The 25,518-nt window shown below is 37.4% G+C and overlaps 5 protein-coding genes across 5 annotated transcripts; all 5 read right to left on the bottom strand.

The window, feature by feature from the left end:
* Positions 1 to 8,707: 8,707 nt before the first annotated feature.
* Positions 8,708 to 9,568, bottom strand: LOC149656726 (uncharacterized). Its single transcript, XM_089844605.1, has one exon. The coding sequence runs from the start codon at positions 9,566 to 9,568 to the stop codon at positions 8,708 to 8,710; it is 861 nt and encodes a 286-aa protein (XP_089700731.1).
* A 4,623-nt stretch (positions 9,569 to 14,191) lies between these two features.
* On the bottom strand, positions 14,192 to 14,759 carry LOC149656725 (uncharacterized). The gene is made up of 2 exons (XM_089844604.1): positions 14,730 to 14,759; positions 14,192 to 14,642 (listed from the first exon to the last, which is right to left on the bottom strand). The coding sequence occupies exons 1-2, from the start codon at positions 14,750 to 14,752 to the stop codon at positions 14,192 to 14,194; spliced, it is 474 nt and encodes a 157-aa protein (XP_089700730.1). The 5' UTR covers positions 14,753 to 14,759.
* A 2,230-nt stretch (positions 14,760 to 16,989) lies between these two features.
* LOC149656724 (uncharacterized) lies at positions 16,990 to 18,285 on the bottom strand. The gene is made up of 3 exons (XM_089844783.1): positions 18,162 to 18,285; positions 17,776 to 18,096; positions 16,990 to 17,710 (listed from the first exon to the last, which is right to left on the bottom strand). Exons 1-3 carry the CDS (start codon positions 18,226 to 18,228, stop codon positions 17,451 to 17,453), a joined length of 648 nt encoding a protein of 215 aa, XP_089700909.1. The 5' UTR covers positions 18,229 to 18,285; the 3' UTR covers positions 16,990 to 17,450.
* LOC149656723 (uncharacterized) lies at positions 18,280 to 19,457 on the bottom strand. Its single transcript, XM_089844603.1, has 2 exons — positions 18,901 to 19,457; positions 18,280 to 18,847 (listed from the first exon to the last, which is right to left on the bottom strand). Exons 1-2 carry the CDS (start codon positions 19,455 to 19,457, stop codon positions 18,280 to 18,282), a joined length of 1,125 nt encoding a protein of 374 aa, XP_089700729.1.
* Positions 19,458 to 19,781: 324 nt separating this feature from the next.
* On the bottom strand, positions 19,782 to 23,920 carry LOC149656722 (uncharacterized). Its single transcript, XM_089844602.1, has 7 exons — positions 22,443 to 23,920; positions 22,086 to 22,382; positions 21,898 to 22,026; positions 21,562 to 21,842; positions 21,374 to 21,490; positions 21,104 to 21,320; positions 19,782 to 21,042 (listed from the first exon to the last, which is right to left on the bottom strand). The coding sequence occupies exons 1-7, from the start codon at positions 23,918 to 23,920 to the stop codon at positions 19,782 to 19,784; spliced, it is 3,780 nt and encodes a 1,259-aa protein (XP_089700728.1).
* Positions 23,921 to 25,518: the final 1,598 nt, after the last annotated feature.

Genomic DNA, 25,518 nt, shown 5'->3' with positions numbered 1-25,518 from the left:
TATAACTTCGGTGTATACGTCAGATATAAGGCTGTCAACTTGCTTCTCTAGATCGTCAAAAGTTGAGACTGCATCTTTCAGATTAGGGGTATATAACACGTTGAGAAGTATAGTGGTTTAGGGTTGGTTTCATGAATTGTTATCCATTGGATCTCAAGAGACGAGTTTGCTTTTACCAGGAATTTTGATTAGTCTAGTAATGTTATTTTAAGTTTATCGCTACAGTAGATTCCTAACCCACCGCCTCCCTTCAACATGCGGTCTTTCCGTAGGAATTTGTATCCGGGTATGTTAAACAGGGCGTCCGGGATGTCATTTGTAGCCACGTTTCGCAAATAGCAAGTAGGTCTAGACTATAAGTGTTCAGTATCACTTCAATTTCCATTATTGGTTGGAGGTTGTTTTTCTTTAGGCTCCTTACATTTTGGTTGCCAAGTCTTAATCCGCGTAGGCTCTTTACATTTTGGTTGCCAAGTCTTAATCAGCGTAGGCTCTTTACATTTTGGTTGCCAAGTCTTAATCCGCGTGGAAGTACAGAGCTATTGGTTGTTGTGGGTTTAATAGGTATATGACAGCTGGGAATAAAAGGCGATGCTAGGGGATTTAAGTTTATCTGTCATTTCTGGTGTTGTCTTGTCGTTGTTCGCTGTCTTTGTATGCATAGCGTACGTGGCCAGTTTTCGAGGTTCTTTATAGTTTTGTCGAATTTGTTACTGCATTTTAGTGTGAATGAGTTTTTCCAGTTTCTACCTTCGTTCGCAAGAGTGACTTCCACATTAGCGATGTCGAGTTCTCCAAGATGGTTCCTGATGTTATCAGCTGTTATTTCCGGGCTACAGTTTGACAACAAATATACTGATTGAGGAGAAGCCGATAGTATTTTAACTTTTGAATCTTCGTTTGTACCCCATATTCTTTGGGGGGTTTCTGAAATATCCGAGTTGAACTTGTGGCACGAGACCCTCACCGGCCATTTCTCAGGGTTGAGTATGTCCGAAACTGTTTATGGGGGACCTTAGTATGAAAATTTTTTTACTCTATCAGAAGCTTGGGATTTCAGTGTGGTACCTATCCCACTAACTGTGATACTGCAATAGGATTCAAGCTGTTCTTTAATTCTCTCTACTGTAGTTGTTTTAGCGCAGTTGCCAATGAAGAATTCATGATGATGGTAGTTTCTCTTGTGGCATGGCCCCATAATTTTTAATGGTCCTTGTTTTCTTAATTATCGGAAGACTAACAGCACCGGATTTTTGTGTTCTATCCTTAGGCTTAGGAATGCTGTTAAGTTGATCAGTGAGATTTCCACGGGGTATTGTTGGTAGAGTATGGATCTATTTCTGACCCCCATCATTCGCTTGTCGACGAGTGGGTTAGTAGTATCCGAATAGGATGGCATGTTTACTGATGAATCTAATGTTATGTGGAATGCCCTTCCTGGGATCAAATTAGCAGTACTAGGCTGTGTAGCCTCCGCACGGTGTTCTAGGTAGTTCTCCTTGAAGTCCGTGAACTTTTTGTAGTATGTGGTGATAGTTTCCAGTTCGCCTGTTAAGTTCTTGAGGCTTAAAATTTCGTCAGTAAGGGCTTTTATGGAGTTTAGGTGGTCGATGTTTTCTGTTTTTAGCAAAGTTAGTTTCCAATTTAGGTCATCTAGTCCAAGACGTAGCTGTTCGTTGCTGGTTTTGATGTTATTTTCCAGTCGTTAGCTTGTTGCTTTAATATGGCAAACCTCTTTCGTCAGTTTTGCCAGTTTGGTTCTTATTCGGCCGTCATTACGTAAAGATTTCATCAGGTTTCTGCACTTATTGCAGCAGAAAAAACGTTTAACATACGCTAGTTTTAGTCCAAGGCAATTTAGGTGATAATATGTCAGACATATGTCGCAGGCTACCATAGTTACTTGGCTCCTTTTCTCGTCTTTACGGTTGTAAAGGCATCCAGAGTTAATGCAGTGTTGCGTGGTCTGCGGGGTCGTTTCGCTGTCGTTGTCTCCCTTGTTTTTTTTAATTAAAAGAATTGTTTACGCTGTAGAATTCAATTATAGTTGATAGTTATAAAATTTTTCGAGGATTTACAAGCATTAATCCCGGTTGTAATTGAAAGTCATTAAAAGTCGATAAAAATGTTTTAGGTTGTTAAGCCTTAGTCAATACGGGAAAAAAAACGTAGACGTCTGATCGGTACGAACGCGGATGGCCAAATTATTGATGCTAAATTATTGAGAGGAGTGATTATGAGCTTAATCGTGAATTAATAACGTAAATAGTATGGATATTAGATAGTGTCAAACTTCCTTATATTACACGGCTTGCAACTTAATTACAAATTTTGCCGCGAGCAGTTTGTATTTGAGGCTTGTATAAGTGTTTTTAAGGCTCAATGTAAAAAAGGTTCTAAGTTGTTAGGTTGTAAATGGTGCATGAAAATGGTGGTTATAGGTTGGTGATGAAAGTAATTGCTTACGTAGCAGGTCTAAGTGTTTTTCTGATTTAATATCATTAACTTCAAGATTATTTTATCTATTGGTCGGGGACTGGTAAAGATTAAGAATATATGCGAGAAATCAAACATTGTAAACCAATCAGTTATAATCAAACATCACTTTTTATTTTCCAGTTACATCGTTCTGAAAATATAATGGTTTAAAGAAAATTAATTGCAATTACTAATATGTAATTTTTAACAGTGGTTTTGATAAAACTCATCCAAAGCTTTCCAAGTATCTCTCGCTTGTTTCTTGTTTGCGTGGGCTAACAAGGCAATCCATGCAACAAAACGTTCCTTAGATTTTCTTAGTAGGAGATACTGTCCAAATACTACGAAAGCCTTTTTTCGTAAATAACGGAAACAACAATTCAGAAGATCAGTGAATTTTAAAATTTTTGAAGACCAAACCTTCTCATTTCCGTATTCTTGTACTCGGGTCCCTATTACTTGATCTATGCCTGGTAAACATTGAACTCCTTTGTTTTTCATTGGCTCTTTAACGAATAAGGTATTTTTTTTGAACTTGAAGACATTTTCTAGGAAATAATAAACTTACTGAATCCTGATGATAATTATGTCGTTGAAATTGTCCTTACCGTTCGGTTCGTCCTGCCTTCTTGATGATATCAGAAGTTAATGACTTCTTATCCTGGGAAGTATAGGACACTAAGGCTTTATATAGTATCCATCCCTGTTGGGCAAAATTGCCTATGGCAATCAATAAGAGGGTCGAAAGTTTCCTCCCCGGTCTAGTCTACTGAAAATAAATCCCACGCCGAAAGGCTGTGGCTCTCAAACTGTGGGGCGTGTTCAAAACTTCTTCAGCACCAATCGTTGAATAACCTTCTGTCTAGAACTCTTTGAAAATCTATTACAACCCGTGGGCCTAGGACCCCACACCAGTTTTAACTTAATTTCTAGCAAATAGCTGTTCTTGTCACCGTTTCTGATTCGTTACCTCAAACCACAGGATACACCTTAAAGTTTCGTAACTTGCCCGCTGCTGGCGTGCAAATCAGCCTGCAAGCTCAAAATGAGAGAAGCGCCGTAGGTGGCGCGATGATCGGACCTAATAAGAATTTGGCTAACAGAGATGGTTCCGGACATGGTTAGAGTCCAATACTTCCCAGGATAAGAAGTCATAAACTTCTGATGATATCCTCTAAAATAACGGATTTATCTGAGCTGTGGTAGACAATATTATTTTACTTTTGGAAATAGAGAACCATGATATTATTATTAATCAAATTCTAATTGCAATTTATAATTCTCCTAGTTGTGGGATAGGTTAGTTATTAGTATATATATATGCAACAAAAATAGTTTAACTCATCCGAGGCGGCATCTATGAAAGATTATTTGTAGTCCTTTTAAACATTCTGTAAATAAAAGATGTTACATAAATTTTCCGACTTTTCCATTTAAGATTTGTTACAAGGAAGATATCGGAAATTGAAGTTATGTACCTTCCGAACCCCTCAAATTCTCACTACCTTAGCAATATTCTTTCGAAATGGAAGAAATTATTTAAGTTAAAATACTTGTTACATGAAAAAATATCTACTTTAATAAGTGTAATTTTTATTGATACTTTTTGAAAATGGTTAAAACTACATTCTAAAAAATACTTCACAATAAGGTAAGAATGTTTAAGACCGTTGTATGAGAACAATTTAACTCCGCTCCGATTGCCCGTGAACTGGTGTGGTGATTGTCTACGATACGCCTTACTTTTTCGTTTCGTCTGCGCGCCCCGTGTCCACTTCCTTGTACAACTGGCGGATTATGTTGATGTCGCACTGGTGCATTACGTCGAATCACCGTGCCTCTTTCAAGAAATCAGGTTATTGCGTTTAAAATTACTTGATGCCCCGGATGTGGTCGGTTCGGAAACCTTTCTGCAAACGTCCTAGCAGCTAACCTTCCTAGGTTTTCCTCAAGACATTCAGGCACTCATAAATGCTCGGTAATTGTTATTTTCAGAGTGTGATACAGAACAGTTGCAAAAACGGATTAATGTAATATTATAGTCGGATCATAGTTTTAGCCTCTAGTCCCATCCTCGCATACTACATTGAGAAACGTCGTCTGCATATATTTTGGCTCCACCCACAAACTTTGTATATAGCGACTTCTTGTGGTCGAAAATGTCAAATTTTAACATGACGGAAGGCTCGAGGCTTGTCTCACTTTCCGAGAATAATTTACGGCTTCCGCACCCGCTTTTTGAAGGCATTAAAACATTCAATTTTGCCTTACCAAAGTAGGAAATCCATGGGTTCTTTCATATTTTAATGTTTATTTATGGTTTCTTTTCTACCTTAATTAGAGAACAGATCAATTAGAAATTAGTAATTCTAAATAATTAGTTTGAGAAATTGATGCATAATTTCCAATTGAAATTAATTAGTTTCTAAGTCTAATTTCTAATTGGCTAATTAATTAGTTCATAAATATTTATCTAATTGCTGGTTCTTATTCAATTAGCCAGATTTGGTTTGAATTACACCCTTACCGAAAACCATCACCTCTTACATTTAAAACTGTTTTGCTTATCCTTAACTATTGAGACTGTCTTAGATGTCACGAGGAAGCCTCGCAATAATCCTGTGTCGGTACGGGAGGAAGCTCATGTAGGTCAAACGGTGGTCTTAGTTACCGGTCTTATCAGACGTGTCATTTAAGTGATCTGGGCTAACTGCTACCGCAGACATGTCTTTAGATGTCTGCAATGATGGGCTCATTTGGAGGTCTTGCATTTAAGACCCTCCATGTAGTGTACGTTCGGACGTTCCCTTTACTTCGGCATATAATACATCCACTGCATGTCCTTATAATATCGTCTATGGCACATTAAGCCGCAGACCGCTTTCAGAGGTCTTGAAAGTAACCATCGCCGCGACGTCGCAGCGATAAGGCTGCTAATCGAAGGCGCAAAAAAGTCGATCCAAGAGGGGCTTCAGTTACGCATGCTGTAAACATTGCAAATGAAGCTTGACTAACATTATTCTTGCAAATAGCACCCCATAAGCCACTAAGAGCAGGGAAGACAACAAAATATCTGACATCGAGTATGTCAAACATCTTCGCAAAGTGTTAACGAGTAGCATGGTCAGTATCCAGAAACTCTAAATACGGTCTGACATTAGGCAATCACTAATATGTGCATTGCCGTGAACGCTAAAAGAGGTCCTCATTGTGATATGCAAGACAAGGTCTGACGTCGGGAACGCGCAAAGCGCTTCGACCACTGGATCGCCGAGAGAGAATTACGTAGTATTAACCCATAAGGGGATTGATGTCGGGAACGCTTAAAGAGATGAACATCTGGAAGTTCCGACATGGGTATATGTTGTGACCTGAGAATGACGTCAATCGAACTTCGGAAGTCTTTATGTTTTCCGCCTGGATTAGTCCAACAGCTTCCTCGCCAGGGATTAGCGTAAATGTGGAGCCAGTGTCTACGTTCTGTTGGGAGGTACCGATGAAGTCGATCACTTGAGAAGATTAGACTCGTTACTACGTGTCATAAAAGACGCCGGTTTGAAATTGCGTAAAGAAAAATGTAAATTCGCGAAACCATCCATAGACTTCTTGGGACATCATCACCCATTACCAACTAAAACCGCCGCAATCTCCAACGTTCCAGAACCCAGAAACATAGAGGAACTCCGTTCATTCCTAGGACTTCTGAATTATTATTGCAGGGGCTGCCCTCAGGGTGAAGTGCTCTCCCCCCTGTTGTGGTGCCTGGTGGTGGACGAACTCTTGGGGAGGCTCGGGGGTTCTGGGGGCTGTAGCTGCTTCGGGTATGCGGACGATGTAGCGATAGTCATTACCGGGAAGTTCCCGGATACTGTTACCGCGCTTATGAGATCTGCTCTCTCTAGCGTGGAGCAATGGTGTCAGGCGGTTAACCTCACCGTTAATCCTGATAAAACTGTCCTTGTTCCTTTTAGGAGGAAGAATACTAAGGATCTGTTCAATGATATCTCTTTCTTTGGCCAGGTCCTGACAAAGTCCTCCGAGGTGAAATACCTGGGGGTGACCTTTGATTGCAGACTCACATGGAAGCCGCATCTTGATCGGTGTATTAAAAAGGCCAAGATGCTCTTCTGGAGGACCAAGAGCTCTGTCGGCCAGACTTGGGGCCTCAACCTAAAGACTGTACACTGGCTCTATACTGGGATCATCAGACCCATACTATCTTACGGGGCACTTGTCTGGTGGACAAGGGTCCGGCTTAAGACGGTTAAGGCTGCCCTGCGCAAGCTTCAAAGGCTTGCCTGCATTGGTGTTACGGGGGCCATGAGATCGACCCCAACTGCTTCCCTGGAGGTGCTCCTTGACATGCTTCCTCTTCATCTCTTCATTGAGGAGGAGGCTGTCATGGGGGCCTACAGGCTCAACATTAGTGGCTACTGGGTTCCAAGACTTTGGGATTACAGCCATACGAAGATCTTTCGGAAGTACGCCGCACTTGAGCCGTCGCTAACGATGTGCTCTGACAAAACCGTTACCAGTTTTGATTTCATTCAGCATCCACTTCCCCAGTCGGGCAGAGTGGACTAATCTGCTGCCTCTTGCCACTGGGGGTGAAACTATTTGGTTCACCGATGGTTCCAAGACTGATTCCGGCGCTGGCGCCGGCTATTACTGCGAAACCACAAGGGTCGGCTTTTCTGCTTGTTTGGGCACCTTCGCTAGTGTGTTCCAGGCGGAAATTGCCGCGATCTGTTATTGCGCAGATTACTGTATTTACAAAGGGTATTCCGGACGGACTGTGAGAATTTATTCTGACAGTCAGGCCGCCCTGAACGCGCTGAACCAGTGTCAGATTACCTCTCAACTGGTGCGCAGCTGCCTTGATCTGCTAGCGCGACTGGCATCCTGCAACAGGGTTCTGTTGTACTGGGTGCCAGGGCATAGCGGATATCATGGCAATGAGCAAGCCGATAGATTTGCGAAAAGGGGTGCGAAGGCCAAGCTCTCGGGGCCGGAGCCGGCCGTCCCCATCCCCTACAGGCACGTCAAACGGTGTCTGCATGACAGGTTGACTGTCATACAAAACCAGCTCTGGCATAACATGGAGGGCCAGAGACAGACAAAACTGTTAGTCATTGGCCCCTGCAGGTCTCGTGCTAGAGACCTAATTTCGCTCAGCAGATGGGATATTAGGCTGGCCACCGGTCTTCTGACCCGACACTGTCGGCTTAATAGACACCTCCATCTGATGGGTCTTGCTGACGACCCTCTCTGCAGGTCGTGCCGGGAGAAGGTTGAAACATCCGCTCACGTACTTTGCGAGTGCGACTGCTTCGCCTCGCTTAGACTAGAACATTTTGATTCACACACTGTGGAGCCCTCGAGGGTCTCCTCTATTACGGTGGAGCGAATTCTTCGCTACGCTGCAGCTACGGGCCTTTTCAAGGCCTGAATACGAGGATGCACAATATGCCTTTGGCATCGGTGCTAGGGCGCGTACCCTCCTCAATAATAATAATAATAATAATAATGCTATGTAACACGCGGTGCCATGAAAAAGGAAGACCTCCATGACATCCTTTTAGACATACTTCATAGGCTAATTTCAATTAAATTAAACGTTAAGAATGTTGTTGCAACCAAGACACAAACAATCAAAGCGTTTATAAAAGGTTGAATATCAATGAAAAAACCCCATATGTTTATATAGATAACCGAAAAATATTTTTCATGCATGACCCTTCACATTTGATTAAAGGTACTCGTAAAAATTAAAAAAATCACAATGCTTTAATTGGATCGACCAGAGCCTCTTGGGACCTTATAGAAAGACTTCATTTTCTAGATTCAAAAGAACCTTTAAAAATTGTTCCCAAGCTCACTTTGCGCCACATAAACTTGACACCATTTTCCAAAATGAAAGTGAAACTAGCGACACAGGTTCTTACTCTTAGCCATAGTGTTGCTATGGGATTGATATTTTATGTTGTAAAAAATTTGCTGCCCATGGAAGCGCAAGAGACAGCAAACTTTATCTCGGAATTCGACAAGATCTTTGACTGTCTAAACTCCAACTCAAAATATGACGCCAAAGAATGCAGAACTGCAGTAACGAAGAAATCTAAGCATTTGGAATTTTTGAAAGAAAAATTAAAATGGCTCGATGAGCTTCAATTTGACTGTGAAAGGCAACCACCGGTAATTCAAGGGTTTAAAACAACTATATCATGTGTTATCCAGCGAAAATTAATCTGTTGGGTAGTGTACAATTATACACCATGTCTCTGTATGTTTCGATAGTACCCTGAGGTAGAGTGAAAAATTTGACCTCACTGCGGTTTAGGTTATAGACAGCCGGTCTATGTTCTAACAATAACATGTGTCCGAGAACCAAATCGGGGTTTAATTTCCATTTTTTAACTATTTCGATTTTATATTGATCGTTATTGGTCGAGGGTGTCATTAAAACAAACTCATCGGGGTTTCGATTAAATTTTAATCGAAGCAAAACCCCATTTAATAGGGCTATATTCATATTGAACAGTTCATGGTAAATTGGACCAAAGACAGTTATAATTTTCGACTGAGATATAGTTTGCATTCTCCTTTTTAAACCGTTTGAGGTGGTAGAGTTAAAAAGGTTGTCAATATCTAAACCTTCATTTTCATGCGTATATAATCTAGTCGACATTTGAGTTCGTTTGCTTTCTCTATTGAAATTGAGATGATCTGTTATATACCCTTTATAACTATACGTCGGTAGACCGCTACTCAAACTGACCTCATTCAAGGCTACATCTAAATTAGAAAATAAAGCGGATAGACAATTGTTAACAGTAACCACTTTAGCATCGTTAGGAAGGTTATCGCCGTCGGCTTTAACTACCTTAAAGCTTACTGATAAAAAAGTATCGTCTAATTTTAGATAGTGATCGTCTGAACCATGAACGAAGAATTCTAACGGAACTCCAGCGTTAAATGACTTACTCAATGGTTTTATTAAAACGCATTCACTCACGTCCAAACAATTATTTATAGCCGGTTCGGAAAAAAAATCGAGCGAGCTCATGAATAACGTGGTATTATTGGCCATTATTGTTTTCTAATAGAAGTAGTCTGGAAGACGTCTGGTTCTTTTTCTCTTAGGATTAGATGTGGTGCTACGACGTTTTTTTCTTTTATATACGCCCTTCCCGGATTGAAGATTATTTATAACATTCATCCCTGATTCTTTCAATCGTTTAAAAGCGGCTTCTTTCAAGTTAGCGCCCTCAGCCAAATCACCTAACACATTCGAAATAACACGTAGCGCCTCATTTTTTAAAACTTGACCCATAGGTTTGTATATGGGTTTTAAAAATGAAAATAGTGATCGAAAAACCGAACCGAACGAACCACCGTGTTGATAATATTGTACGGAACTAAAATACGGCAAATCCCCTCCAGTCTGGTTGTTATCGTTATGGTATCGTGAAAAATATATTATATACGGATTGTTGCTAGAATCCATTACCATTTTTATGTACCGAACACACTATGAGCCATTCAAGAATTAAATAAGTTTATGGAAAGACAAGGTTTTTTATATTCAAGAGGAAGGTTTTTTTCTAATGTGGAGTTTGAGAATGGTTTTTCCTTTTAAGAATTTTAGAAAGTCACCGTAACTATTTCTAATATTGATTTCTATAGCTTCGAAAGAATTGCATTTTAAGGGATAATAATGGGGGAAATCGTAACTTTTCACTAAAACCTCCTCCCTTTCGAGATTTCCCGGGACGGGGACGGTTCGTAAAATAGGAGCCATTGTCGATGCGTATAAGTTTTCTCGACTAGAGATGAGTAAATTAGGATATTTTGAATACCGGATCGTACATCGTGTACCTGGTTTGATCGAATTAGACCTTAGAGTTTCACGTTAATCTGATCCGAACTGAAACCTAAAATGTACGCCAAATTAGGGTGTGATTCGGGGAATTTTATAGAGACGGGTTCGCTAGTAGCTATCCGTGTTTTCACATCATACGATTTAGATATTGTTACTTTATTTCTAAATTCACGGGGAATTACCTGGATCATGGAGTTATAAATCTCTTCTATACTAACATAGTAGCCAGGTGTGAAATTAAGTTCAAGAGATTCGTCGATGTGGGGAATTTTCTGCGTTTCGCAAATTAATGACGTTTCGGAGTTTATAATTACCCCCGGTTCCATGTCCTCAACATGTGGTAATTCATCATACCTAACTATCCCCCGAAACACGACCCAACCCTCATTATCCTCTTTACTTTTAAACCATAATAATTTAGCCAAATCAGGACTAAATTTAACCAAAATCCCATTTGAAACTTCAATTTCAGCGTACATTTTCATTATAGTTTTAATCACTATAGAATTCGAATCCGTCGTAAATCTTTTACTTTCAAAAAGTCTAAAATTGAATCGTCCATCGGAATTACTGTAGCCGAGATTGTGAAGCCATTCCTCTAAAAGTCTGTATAATTCGTAACCCCCGCGGACCGTTTACCTTTACCAAATTTTTCCCAGTCCATGACGTGTGTTGAGGAATTTTCAATAACTTTTTCAGATGAAACTAAGTGAAAATGGGTACAGTCATCCGGGACATTTTCATATTGCAAAGGCATTATCAACTCTTTCAACCCACATTCGTAGTTCCCGTGTAAATGTATTTCTTTTGGTAATAAAATCTTAAACTTACTACTAGAATTGTCATTGAAAACATCCAAAGACGCGGTTGATATACAATGAATATAAAACGCGTCCATTATGATGTGAGTCGTATCATCTTATGATCAGGATAAATAAAAAGAGTCGTCATATATAGATTCTAATATGTTTATTGATATAAAACAGACACACCAAAATTTTTCCACAAGGGGAATCATGATTAAAAAACCTAAATAAAAACCGATATTTTTCCCCGAATTGCAAATGTAATATCAAAAATATAATTACGTTGTTATAAAACCAACAAACTTACAAAACACAATTAAAAATTTAAAATGGTAATTACCTCTCCGTGTGACGTAGTCCAGGAGAGGTTCTGTAACGGCCGTGTCTGTGTGTGTGTCTGTGTGTGTGTGTGTGTCTGTGTGTCTGTCCGTTGTTACACCCACGTGACCGCGTTCGCAGTTTGCGTATCGGAGCAAACGTGTTCCCAATTTCCGGACCGCATTGACAGGTCACAGAAATTTAGAAAATTGTATTTCTCTCCGTTGGCTACTCTATACTTGAGTTCTCACACCACCATGTTTGGTCTTCGTCCATCCCTCATGGTCACCAGTCTGTACATACTGGCTTCTAATCACCACCATCTACTGGTCTTCGTCCATCCCACATGGACACCAGTCTGTACATACTGGCTTCTAATCACCACCATCTTCTGGTCTTCGTCCATTCCACTTGGACACCAGTTTGTACATACTGGCTCCTAAACACCACCATCCACTGGTCTTCCGTCAACTCCACATAGACACCAATCTGTATCATTGGCTTCTAACACCACCATCCACTGGTCTTCCGTCTATTCCACATAGACACCAATCTGTATCATTGGCTTCTACTCCATTATCATCGTTTGGTTTTAGGATATACGCGGCGATCAGCTAGGGTTACGAGAAACGTCTAGCCTCCCTAAGGTGGGATCGCCACCAAAGGTTTTCGCAATTGCGCTTTTTCCTTACTATTATAATGGAAACGAATCGTATATATACCCCATAATTTGAAGAAAGTGGGCAAGAGGGGTACCCTTCACTTTAAACGTCAATATTAGCAAAGTTTGAGATGATAATAGGTATAACTTTATTTTAAACGATTTAACTATTATTAATGTTAATTATTGAAGATTAAAATAATTAAAAATAATTATATTTATTTAAATATTAAAGATAAACCTCTCGTGCAAAGAGAGAGATTATCATCGCCTCCTATATCTGCCAAGGCCCGTGCATGCGATATATTTCATTCATTGCCTCCTATCTATCAAGGCCCGTGCATTGCGATATATTTTTCAAAACAACAACCTAAATGGGAAGCTCCTCTCAGAAACATAATAATTTCTTTTCTCTGTATATGAAATGAAAATATGGATAATATTGCGCTCCTTCTTTAATGGTATCAATCCTTGCCTGTCTATTAATATTTTACGTAGTAGTAATACGGTTTTAGCGAAGTCTAGAGAGGATAAACATAAGCGAGATTGTTTCGGAAAAAAAATACTGCTTCCACTAATGGGTTTATACTCCTTGTTACTCTTGTTGTCTGTGTGTGTCCGTCCATTGTTACACTAGTGCGTCGCGTTAGCAGTTAGCCTTGTGTTGATGTGTTAAGAAATCATACAGAACCTTAATATTCCCTTTTTCCATAATATAAAGTGAATATGTGGAAGTATTTTTCGTAATTATGATGCATTTAGTACTTTTGTAGCTTTAAAGCTCTGTTTCATTTTGATATTCCAAAGATTTTTTTTAAAATTGTTATTTGAAATGGCTGTTTATATATTGCTTAAGCTATACTACATCTGTATATAGAATAATCCTTGGTTTAGTGATTTCATGAAGAAAACTAAGACCTAGATTCCGGCGCGTATAACAAGTATTATCCGCAATAGGCTTAGTGAAACAAAGAGTAAATAATTGAGGCCTGAGGTGAAGTTACTGAAGTAAACTCTTGGCTCTGATTTTCGTGTCTGAAATGAAGAGACATCAACGGTTCAGAGTGAGCCGAAAGTTAAATACACTCTTAAATAATAATAATAAGGTTAGTAAAAGGGCTAATGGTAAACGGGTATTAACTACAGACTTATTATTCTCTTTATGGTGCGCATTGACTATTAGTGCGTCTAGCTACAATTTAGCTTTGTTGTTATTTAATGTTAACATTCATGTTGGCAAACTAAGAATATTGTTGCGGTGAGACGAGACGATAGTGTTTACACTGCAAACCAGTTGTGAATGTAGCTTTCAGAATATAGGGTAAACAGCTGAAGCGTAGACTTCATTTCCTGTTCTTTTCCCCATTGACTTATTTCCATGTCTCCAAGATTTATCCTTATTGGATGTAAAATGTCGTCTGCTTTACTGTACATTCGCTATGTTTGGAATAATGCTTCAATATTTCGTAAATTTTTACTTCAAAAAAGTGAAATAATTCCATATCTAGGTAAATACGTTTGTAGTAGTAGACCTCTTGACACGGAGAGGTAATATTTTGGTTTTCCCAACTTGTTAATACTTAATTTCAGTTTCATAACTAGTGAAGAAGCGAGAAGAAATTTTAACTTGTTTATTTTTTTGATTCATGAGGTCGGTTTTAAAGTCTTCTAACTTTAACAAACTATTAATAATGTCGATAGTTTCTTGAGCGTTTCCGGGGGCGCGTCTTAAAACTCCTTGGTAAAAGTTAACATAATTTAATACTTCACTCATCTGTAAATTTTGAACAGCCTGATCATAGAACGAAGAAACCCTATCACTCCAATCTAGGGTCACACACTGATGACCCAGTTGGTTTTCGTATGAGTTTTGACAACCAACACACGAACTCTCCGCTATTTTATTTATTTCCCTTATGAGGAGATAAGTCAACGTTTGTTGGGCTTCAAAGTCCCCCGTCAATTTAGGTGGGAAAAATATGAAATGTATAGTTGGAATTAAATATTTTAAATAATTCCATTCGTCAGGGGTCATCATTATCCCGGTTATACTACATGATTTTTTTTCTGACGTGTTATAGCGACATTATGTTCAACACCCGCGTTTAAAACAGTTAACCACGCTCCATCATTATTATGGTCCGACAGTGGGTATATTAATTGAGCGGGTGTCAAAAGTAAATTGTTATGACCTCTAAATGATATAGAAAGTCTGATATTTTCTTTCGCTTCATTAAGTTTCACGATGTGTGTGTCGGTCAAAACTACACCATCATGTGTTGGTAACCATCTTCCGATTTCGGACGAATAACGGAAAGAGCGTATGTTTAAGAACATATTCCCATTGTTGTTTTGTCTGGAAATAGTAGCGTATTTGACCAAAGTTCCATCTTTCTTTCTATATGTTGATCCTAATGGCGCTTTAAACAATATGTCAAAGCCACTTTTATTGTCATGAAACACGGGATCGGCTACGTCCATGTTGTAAAAATCGGGGCTGTAATTGGACGTCAAATCATTAACACTATAAAAAGCTATTTAAATATAACAGATTATTCGGTAAAATGAAAAAACATCCAATTACCAAATTAGAGAGTCTTGAGCCATTTTTAGCGTTGTTCGCACGTTGGATAATTGTAGAAGACTGAAAGCTTCCAACTGCAACCTTTCCTCTTATGTGATTTTAGTTTTGATTTACTGGACTCTCAAACCTTTTTTTTTTAAAAAAAATCGGACCCAACTTCGAATTCGTGGTGGAAATAAGCTGCTTAAATCTTACAACATTGTATAAGATCCAGGCTGTAATTGGAAGCAAATCATTAACACTATATAAAGCTATATAAATATAACAGAATATTCGGTAAAATGAAAAACATCCAATTACCAAAATAGTGATTCTTGGGCCATTCTTAGCGTTGTTCACGCGTTGACTAATTGAAGAAGAATGAAAGCTTCTAACCTCAACCTTTCCTCTTATGTGATTTTAGTTCCGATTTCCTGGACTCTCAAACTTTTTTTTTTTAAAATCGGACCCAATTTCGAATTCATGACGGAAATAAGATGCTTAAATCTTATGACATTGTATAAGAAATAGTTTATTCTATTTTCACGTTCAATATAATATATTACGGATATATTGTCGAAACGAACTTTTTTCATTTTAATAAACGTCGAAACTACATGCGAGGACGTGTTTTCGGATTAATCGTTGTGTTTGAATTAATAATGGATAGTTATTTCTTTGGTTTTTAATGTATATCAGATATTTTATGAAGACAAGTCCTAAATGATCTACCATAGAAACTAAATATCCTATTTGACCCACATACGAAACTAGTTCGAGGTGGGATTAGCTAGTTAAAAAAAAACGTTAAAATACATCAATAAGGATTATAAGTATCGGATTAAGCGTTGCGGGTGAATTAATAGTGGATAGTCATTTCTTCGGTTTTTAATGTATATCGGATATTTTACGGAAATAAGTCCTACGTGATTTATCGTAGAAAACATGAGTTTATGGTATTTTTAAATATCCTATTTGACCACGTATGAAACTAGTTAGGTGAGTTTGAATTCTTTCAGATTGTATATGTATTATACTATACTAATTTATTCGTTCCAGTGGGTATAAAAGTATCGGTCCTTCCTTCTAGAACCATCATTCTCGAATAGTATTTATAGAGATAGCAACATTTGAGATAGAAAATGACTGTGACTCCTATTTTTGTTGGTGAAGAAATCAAGGCGATTCTGCGGTACACGGCCACCTTAGGCCCGATCCCCTTGAGAGACGACCTCCCTGAATTCACGTTCAGGGATTTAGAGGTAAGAATTTAACAACTTGATTCATTTTTATGTTAAAAATTAAATATCACAACGACGTTTTTATTCATTTGTTTAAGATCCTGGTGCGCTCCATACACGTTGGATTTGTCATCAAGTTTGACCTTAGGCCGGAGATATCATCCGTTGATGTCTCCGTCTCCTATCACCCGAACCTGGACCGGCTCGTTAGAAGAATTGGGGGTTAAAATAGCATCATAAAGGTATGTTTTCTCTCTCTCTCTCTCTCGCTTAATTACATCATTATTCCATGTTTCCTTTATTTCTTCACTAGGTGAGGAAGTTGGAGACATTCATTCTGCCGCACGAACGGGCCAAGTCGTTTATTTTTAAAGACTATTTTGAAAATCAGGGCAAAAGCAACGGAAATTAAAAAAAAAAAAAAAAAAAAAAAAAAAAATATATATATATATATATATATTATAATCGTATAAATAAAAATTGAAAAAAAATGGGAATAAATAAATAAATGAAAATTATATACTAAACAAGCAATGAAAAGTCTCTATTTTTTTTTACAACATTTTATTTTTAAAAATCTTCATCGTCCCAATCAATTAAAATTGGAGGCGAAGATAGTACAAGTTTTTTCTGGTTTTCTTATTAACCATAGTCGGGGGTTTCTTCTTTTCCAATAACTCCGTCTGGCTTCTAGTTATAATCGGTTCTTGACCGGTATTTCTGTTCACTTTACCCGAGATGTTATATTTTCGTGATTTTTTTACGATTGGTTTCGTGTTAGTGGGAGTAAAAGTCGAAGCTGCGGGGGTTTGAACTGTGTTAGTTTGAAATGTTGGGGTTTGAAGGGGAGGAGGAGGAGTTGGAGGGGGTGTATAGGTGGAAGGGTTAGAATGGATAATTATAGGTGACGATTGTGTATTCGGTGGGGTTGATGGTAGATTGCTAACGCTAACCGTTTTCGGAACAATGTGTTTTTTAGAAAACTGATTCTTTTGAAGCAATTCTTGATACCGTCGAGTTTTTTCCCTCGATGTAAGACCTTTTGTTCGAATTACCGCGAACATTTCCCGGTCAAGGTCCGTCATTTCATTGTTAATTAGATCTTGATTTGATCGAATTTGATCATATGGGACGAGAATTAATTTTTGAAGAGTATTCATTGTCCGAGTAATGTTGAAATACCACTGATAATGCTCGGGAGAAGCGTGGAAATTAACGGGAAAAAACCCCCGTGTTGTTTCAATTTCAGAAGAGACTTCTTTCTTTTTAACGAAATATTTTTATCAGCTAGTTTACGTATCAAATTCCTGTACTTGACTAATTTTCTCCTTGTTTTATTATCTATGATAACATTTCCTTTTTTTAAGTTGCTTGATAGTTGGCATATGAATTTAAGTTGCGGATCGTTTACACAATTTACCCCTCTTAGAGGAAGGCCGTTTAGACTACTAAATCTCCTCGAAGTTCTCGACATAATGATGAAATTAATTGTTAAATATAGCTATTTATAAAATATCATCGGTAGATCTTCCAAAATTCCGTGTCCTCTTAACCTCAAATCATCGGGGCAATCCACTCTGAGATCCAGAATTAGATACGCGTACGGCGATAAACTAGTCGCATCCTCATACGCCAACAGTAATTTATTGGGTTTTTTGGGAAAGACCTGTCTCGAAAGCGTAGCAATCTGATTCTTATCACGCATCATTCGCTTCAAAATTAAATAATGCGTGTTCAGGCTGATATCTCTCATTACAGAACCTTTAAAAATTAGACATATTCAAAGTACGGTAATAAAATATATGCAAATAAAATCCATACACAACCTTGCTTGTACATATTTTGACTTAATAATATGCAGCTGGCGTTTTTATGGTGCGCATTTTTAATGAATAAATTTCCGACAGTTTTATTGTCTTTCAATTCGTTTAGAAGGTCATCGATAATAATCAAGTTATTTACATTACAGTCTAGTAAATTTTCAAGATCATCGGGGATTCCCTTAACAAATTCCAAAATTGGAAGTTCCTTTAGTAACTTTTCAAACTCGGTTTGATACGAACCGTACATATAAATTATTCTCTGTATTTTCGGAGTTATGCAAAACTCGTGATTACGTAGTAATTTAAAAACAAACGTGCTTTTACCTGAAATAAAGTTTTAAAGTTAATAACTATCGTATTAAATATAAAAACAACGAAATTGATGTAACCTGATAAACTGGGTCCGTAAATAGCGTAGTTGCTAGGGTGACGAAACTTCAGATAGCACGAGTTCATTTTTAACAATGGATGGAATGGTGTTCCGTGTCTGATATTTATACATGATTATTATTTTTTCTTTATTAAATCGATTTCGCTAATCCACGAGTTGAAGGATTCGTCATACGAATACCATTTAACGTAATGTTCTTTAGTACCATCGGATTTTTTACGCGTTTTTAAAATTTTTTCAATACGGAAAACGCAATCATTCAAATCTTTCCCCACGATTTGCATTTCCGGTTGAAGGAAAGTGCCCTCGATCAACCGAGAATTCAGATCTTCAATCTTATAGGTCCTCGGTTGCGTATTCAAAACCTTGAGCACTCTAAATAGTTCATCACTCCATCTTGGCTTGAATTTTTTATTAAACACGTTTGTTTGTTTGGAAATTCTAATAATGTTTCCCACGTATATATCTTCTGAATCTAAAGGGGGGCTGAAATCGATTTTACCAAACATTCTATACCAAACTTCTGCCGAGTTTTCGCTGTTGACTTCATTGGGATTCATTCCGATTGTTCTATGGAAACTGTCGTTATAAGCCTTTACCAAATTCGGTAATACATTATTGTAGTTAAACGTGTTATTCGCTGTCATATACTGGTAAATTCGATGTTTCATAGTTTGTATAAATCTATATAAAAAACCCAAGTTAGACGCTTCCTTCCATTTAATAAAAAGCCTCACCTTTCGCATATGGACGATTTCATTTCCGAAAACGTTGTATAATATTTTATACCCTTACTTTTTAAATATATCTGGAAACGAGGACCGAATTCCGAACCTCTATCGCTAGTAACTAATTTAGGTTTGTGTCGATTGCTTTTTAATAGGATATGTTTAAAAGCTTGAATCACCGTCTCCACCCTCTTATTTTTAATCGGAACTAACGAACCCCATTTTGAAAAATAATCCACGCAAGCTAAAATATATCTGACCCCTTTATTATACCTTTTTAAGCTTTGCATATCAATTAAATCCAAACCCCAAATTTGATCAATACCAAATGAAATAACTCGCGGTCTCAAATAATTAATTCTAGCTGGTCTGTGTAGAGTATAAACATTTTGTTGTTTGAGAAATTCTTTAACATCCCGTACCCTATAACCAAACTTCCTCGCTTCCCTAAAGAGAGCAGCGACACTAGCGTAGGAACCTGGGCTTTTACTATTATAATAAATGCTTCGAATTTTCCCCCAATCTTTCCCCTTGTTTCGTGTCTCCTCTGCTCTACGCTTTTTCATCTCGTATCCTTTTCACAACCTAAAAAAAAAAATCGCCGCCTAAACTTTCACCTTTCTTGGTCTATTCACTCTCTTTACTGTCTTTCTCAAATGTTTATTCGCATTCCAAAACCTTTTCCCCCGTCTAACTACCCTCCTACCTGATAGAAGTTTCCGCGAAACCTTAGACGGGACTATTATAATTCTCTTACGTAACATCATGGATCCAAATTCTGAATGAGTATGGTTTATCCATACACTTGTTATTTATAGGAAAATAACGCAACTAGGAATAATAGACATCTTAGTAATATTTTTTTTATTATCACACATTACAAAATAGGGTTATTCTACCGCTATATCCTTATTCCCGTAAGGTAATGAAGTAACACCATCTTCCAAAATATACCGTTTATCATCATAACACGATAACGCGGCTTTCTGAACTTTCAAGGTATAAAGTTCATGATTCTCAGACTGGAATCGATACATGGTCTCCGACGTACGTTTCCTTTTGAAAAGGCAATTTTTATAGTCCTCGTGTCTTATTTTGTTTTTCACAACAGTTTTACAAATCCCTTTCAACGTTTTTTTTTCTTCCGTTTCACTCAACAAAAGACTATAAATTTTACTACGGAGCCCCACGTATTCGTGAATGGGCTTCCCCGAAGTTTCATCTTTGAACTTCCCCAACGCCTTTTTATTGACCTCATTGTAGAGAAAATGGTTCTTAGGATAATTGCTAAAGTCAAATTTATCACCGTGTCTTTCTAAATCTTTATACACGTTTTCCGTTTGAACTTCAATACAGAATGAATCAGTGTCGGTGAATAACAATTTCACACGATCATTATATACTTGCTTTAAGAAATTGAAGTAAAAATCGAACATGAGATGTTTTGATAATTCAAGAACAGAAAACCCTATGTAAATTGGTCTATTTAAAGTAATTTTTTTGGGGCGCATGGAAACACCCACTAAATCTTTGTTAAATACCGTCACACTTTTAAACGAGGGTTGACTAACTTTCTTTAACAATGTTTTTTTCGTGTGAGCTAAATGAAATACTATTCTTTTCCTTAAATTTTCCATTGATTTACCAAATAACGAATTGACAATTAGCTTGAACAATGATTGTGTAAATTCGTCGGGCGCTAGCTTCCGCTGTTCGGTATTGAATTCGATAAAAGGTCTAAGCCAACGCTCTTGTCTGAATTCTAACGCTCTATGTATTTTAGTTAAGACCATACCTTGTTGTAAGTAAAGTTTTAGATTTCTATAATGGAGAACATACTTCGTTTTAGACATTTGGTTGGGAATTAATTTTGGGTTTGATTCTTTAGGAGGTATGTTAAATTCTGCTAACACATCTTGACAATATGGTGAAAGTTGGGAAACCTGAACGCTCAACCTTTCAGGAGCCAAAGGGAAATCCGATGTAAAAGCATGAATTTCCGGGGGGTAAAGAAGGTCGCATTCGATGATGTATCCTAGATTATTATCATTAGGTATTTTGGGGATTTTTGTCATTAAACTATTTAATTCCGATTCGGGGACCCACTTAAAACCATCAATTGGTAAATAATCGCTTAAACTTGTTCCATATCTGAAATGATAGACTAACATTAACCCTTGTAATTATTTTTAAAAATCGACAAGTAACTCACAGGTTATTACAATCCAGATAGAGAATGTAACTCGTTGGTTTATCATTAACATATGTTTGAGGAATAAGCGGGTTATTGGCAGCGGCGTATCGGTGCGTTATCATAGAAACTCCTCCACGGATTTCCGATTCTAGGAAGAGATACTGGTCGATGTCTAATAATAACTCTAGTTTCACCCCAGTTTTGAAAAACATCGCTTGCCAGGCGTAACCTGGTACTGTTGAAAATATTACTTTCTAGTATTTAAGAACTACATTAACAACACCTTACGTGTGAACGAATGTAGAACATCGAGGTTGTAAAATTGAAAACATTTGTCTCTAAACTCGTTAAAAACATCACATAATTGAACACAGTCGGTAAGCACGTATAGATCATGGAGGTCACCTAGATATTTAAATGAATCCTTTAAAAACTTCAACCTTTGGATTTTCTTGTTAGAAATAAAAAGCTAATACCCATATTTTTCAATTGGAATGTATTCCAAATTAATTTCACGTGTTCATAATCCTCTTCATCAATACTTTTATCCGATAGAGTACTGAAAAACGCTTCTTTATCCGGAAGCGCTGTCTCATCGAAAACCTTCAAGGAAGTTACGTATTCGTATGGATACGGTAATTTTTTTAATAGCAATTTCGCTTTGTCCTCTTCAAATAGGTTATTAAGAACCTTAAATTTTTCCGCCCCTTCTTTACCCAAATTCATCACGAGATTGGATAATGAAGTGTTTAGAAATCTAAAAACAATTACTATAATCACTTTTACCGGAGTAAAATAATGAAATATCTTACCTAAATGAGTCAATAAATCGGATATTACTAAACGTAAACGAAATGTAACGTTCCGTGTTTGAGGGGATGCAGGACAGTTTTTCATTTTTGAAAGATCCGGCCTTTTGAAGAATTAAATGTAAATCATAGCTGAAAAAATAGTGTTATGTTTTTAATCCTATTTTAGAATTTCATATTCAAACTATTACTTGGAGAGATTATGAAAAATACATGGTAGATATTTAGGGGGTTTGATTTTCAAATTACATGACGAATGCGCCGCTCCACGAAACTGACCAGTTAAATGACAATGATCACGTACTGGCCGGTCATCATCATCATCATCAGCGAAATTCTTCTTACAGACCCTACAGTGACTTGAAAATTGAAACTCTTTCTCCTGTTTATCCGTCATAATTAGTGGAATATTTATAGAGAGCATGAAACTATTAATGTCAGCCTCTATTAGCATTCGTTCGAGAAAAACACTAACAGCGTCCAATCCTCTGTTTAAAGGGGGCTTCAATTAGAACCGGTTAAAAGTAATTGGAAATTAAAAAATGTACCTGTAAACAAACGGTTTTGATGTTGTACCATCGCTATTCATAACGATGTATGCAAAACCGCAGGTGATATGCTGATTAATTTTATGCGTGTGCGAAACTTTGTTATCTTGTTCGGGGCCTGCAATCGGAGATAGAATAGATTCGAAATCGGCGACAACGTATCTAGGTATTTTTTCCCTCATTTCATAATTCTTAAAAGTAAATTCTTGTTCTTCCGGCATTTCTATTAATGTCGGCGCGTGTTTTTTACAGCCGTCGATGTGTTTATCCCTTAATGTTTGTTTCGAAAATCTGTGTAGACATCTCCGACAATAAAATGCCGCGGCTTTCTTTTTAGTTAAATTAGAAAGAAGTCTCGATAAACTTTTAATCAGACAGAAATGTTTCTTTCTTCCTTTAGAAATTAGCAACAGGTCTATTTGACGCCGTTCTTCACATTCGTTTTCACTGATGAACAAAGGGTAGACAAACTTTTCGAATCCGAAAATATTGATACTTAAATTGTTACGCTTTTCGAAGGAAATTAGCTCACTCGGTGACACTTTGAATGGACTTTTAATATTTCCCATGTCTATTTCATCTAAATATCTCGCGTAGTTACTAACTCTTTCAATGTGTAATTTAGCAGGATGTAATTTTGCTAGAATAGAGTATTCGAAACATCTCTCATCCTTATTTCGAATATTTAGCAACGCTTTTTTTGATTTCAAAAACGGTGGTAGCTCGAAATATGACGCTGGTCTTAGCGGATGATATGATACGATATTTACTTGTAAAAACAGAATTTTGTTCAAAACCCAGTTGCTACCACCTTTCTGGAATTGTTCCAAAGAGTTCATAATTTTCTGAACACCTCTCTCTATTTGTTCATAAATCTCATCCTCGCTTAAAGTTGTATTTGTATAACCACGAAAGAAGGGAAACTCTAAGACTTCCTGCGTTGAATTAACTAATTGTCGACTAAACTGGACATTAACCACAATGTACCATTTAATACCTCGTCTTTCAGTCAAATGTTTCTTCAAATACACATATATCGCTTCTCTATGTCTACTAGTAAACGTTAAAATATCAACCTCATTTTCATTCGCCTCTATCCGTGTCGTTACTAGAGCGTTACGTAAAATCGGAACTTCATTCGACTCTAAGTCATTAACTCCTGATTGATTTAAATTCCTTTCACTCGATGTGTTAGCACGTGAAGTACTAGGTTGATTCAAATTATCACGTGAAGTACTCGGTTGATTAGTTTTGCTAGATGGGTCCGCGTCATCCTTCCCTCGATCGGGGTAATTCTTTCTCAGTTGTTTTAATCGTTTATGAATGGTAAAATGTTTTTCTAATCTGTAACAGCGGGAAAATGTCGCGCCACAAACTTTACAAGTTAATTTGTTTCTTTGATGAACTTCGCGTATATGTCTATTTAACGTTTTCTTATAACTAAACTCTCGATTACAATCCGGACAGATGAAATTCATGATGATGACTGAAACTTAAAGTGCGGGTCTTTTCTCGAGTAGGATGGTATTTATACATAATCGTGAGATAAATATTCTTATGTCTTATATTCTCAGAGGGTTTTTCTTTTTAAATCACATCCCCTCTTCCTCTAATACTTTAAAAAATAATCCGCATTTTAGTTTTTATAGGTCAGGAAATCGAACTGTCCAGACACGATATATTCGACTAATTTTTTTACCGCTAACACCACCCCCCGATCATTACATCGTAAAAAACCTTAAAGTTTACACAAACGTGGGTACCCTATACATTGGATTCTCATAACCGTATTATATTCATAGAGGGGTTTTTTCTTTTTAAATCACATCCCCTCCCTCCTCTAATACTTAAATAACCCACATTTTGGTTTTTATAGGTCAGGAAATCAAACGTGTCCATTTTACCCCCCCCCCCCGATCTTTACGTCATAAAAAAAAACGGGGACGTCATAGAAAATACATAGTATGGGTTCCCTATGGGAAATAACATGGTGGTACTCTGGAAAACTCCATAGGTTTAACATGGTGGTTCCTGGTCTAGAACCTAGTATGGGTTCCCTATGGGTTCCCTATGGGAAATAACATGGTGGTACTGTGAAAAACTCCATAGGTTTAACATGGTGGTTCCTGGTCTAGAACCCCCCTTTTCTCACTACTGTCTTGGTTCGTTGAAAATACACCATGCTTCCCTTTCCAGGGTGTTGTGAAATTCAACGCGTCTCATCCTGTTTAATGTGTCTGGGATAGGCCTAGAACAAAATACAATAGTTATTTGAATATATTATAATGATTTTAGTTATTTGGGTTATTCATTAAAATAATGTTGCCATATATCTAGAAGAACCTCTAAATTCTTGTCCAAGTTATCCCTCCATAATACCATTTGTTAGTAGAAATTTCTAACGCGGTCGCTGGAAAAACGCAGTCTTCAGTAGTCTGAATAACAAATCATAATACAACATGTTTGATGTTCGAATGGGAGTAATCGAGGTAAGAATATTTGGGCAGTTCCATAATCTAAAATGTATCTTTCTCCACGGTTTAATATCGAAAAACAGAATATTCAAGCGATTTTCATTGGCCAATTTCGATATTGTCTAAATTTTTTTTCTCAAAGGAAACTGTGGGTTTTGACATCGTTGACAATCTCTGCTCTTCCTTATTGGAGTTTTTTTGTAAAAGGTTTAACATTAGGTAAAACTCTGTTACACTTCTTTTTAAAGTGATGTCTAAATAATATTTATTCTTCATTCAAGTCTGGGTTTTGTGCCAATACCTCTGGATGACGTTAACACTATTCGGAACCGCAGTGAATTACCACAGGTAATACAAGTGATTTTTTGGGATTCTTCAGACTAGGCACCGCGAATCTAAATGAGAAGTCACAACGCCCAAACCATAGGGCACTAGGCCTATGGCAAAAAGCGATGCTCCAACACACGTTAAATTTACATATACTGCTTCAATTTTAAACGTATCCTTTTGGCAGACAATGGACGTACTTCTTTTTCCTTCACAAGTCGATAGTTTCTTTACATTTGAGATGAAAATTCGAATGACGAGAGTTTATGACTCAG

Source organism: Phalangium opilio, unplaced genomic scaffold (assembly GCF_054372755.1).
Source record: "Phalangium opilio isolate 3A_F unplaced genomic scaffold, DU_Popi_V2 ptg000077l_1, whole genome shotgun sequence".
Classification (NCBI taxonomy): domain Eukaryota; kingdom Metazoa; phylum Arthropoda; class Arachnida; order Opiliones; family Phalangiidae; genus Phalangium; species Phalangium opilio.
Note: the sequence above shows the minus strand (reverse complement) of the source record. Positions and strands in the feature narration are given on the sequence as shown.